The sequence below is a fragment of the Myotis brandtii genome, unplaced genomic scaffold (assembly GCF_000412655.1).
Source record: "Myotis brandtii unplaced genomic scaffold, ASM41265v1 scaffold311, whole genome shotgun sequence".
In the NCBI taxonomy this organism is placed as follows: Eukaryota; Metazoa; Chordata; class Mammalia; order Chiroptera; family Vespertilionidae; genus Myotis; species Myotis brandtii.
In genome coordinates, this window is record NW_005361913.1 from 3445808 (window position 1) to 3446423 (window position 616).

At 58.8% G+C, this 616-nt stretch overlaps 1 protein-coding gene across 1 annotated transcript in view; it reads right to left on the bottom strand.

Annotated features, from left to right (window-relative positions):
- Window positions 1–233: 233 nt before the first annotated feature.
- Window positions 234–616, bottom strand: part of SOX4 (SRY (sex determining region Y)-box 4) — a 6398-nt gene continuing 6015 nt past the window's right edge. The window contains exon 3 of the mRNA XM_014542673.1: window positions 234–616. Coding sequence (XP_014398159.1) covers window positions 338–616 — 279 coding nt within the window. The 3' untranslated portion in view covers window positions 234–337.

Here is a 616-nt window from a genome sequence, read left to right on the forward strand (position 1 = left end):
CAGGCAAAGGAGAGGACATTCAAAGGAGCTTTTTTTTTTTTTTGCCATCACAACAACATCCACAACAACAATAAAAGGTGGCCCGTCTCCCTTGGCTCCACCGCGTCCCCGGAGGGGTGGGGGATGGGAGCGTGGGTCCCCAATCGCCGTGCGCGCTCCTCTTCGGCGACCCCGAGGCGGGCAAACCGGCCGCGCTCATCACTTCTAATTCTTCTTCTTTTTTTTTTCTTCTTTTTTTTTTTCCTTTTTCTGGTTTCCCTCCCCTTTTCTTCTTTCTACTCTCCCTGTCCACCTTTTCTCCCTCGGTCACCCCGGCCCACCTCTCCAGCGCGCGCCGTTAGTAGGTGAAGACCAGGTTGGAGATGCTGGACTCGAGCCAGTCCCCCGAGATCATCTCGCTGACCTCGGGCGTGCAGTAGTCCGGGAACTCGAAGTGCGATCCCGAGCCCGGCTCCAGGGTGAAGTCCAGGTCCCGGTCCAGCGCCGACGACGAGCTGAAACTGCCCAGGGACATGCTCTCAAAGTTTGAGCTGGGGTTCAGGTCGAGCAGGTCGTCCTCGAACTCGTCGTCGGAGGCCGAGGAGCCCGCGGAGGAGGCCGACGAGGAGTGGGACGA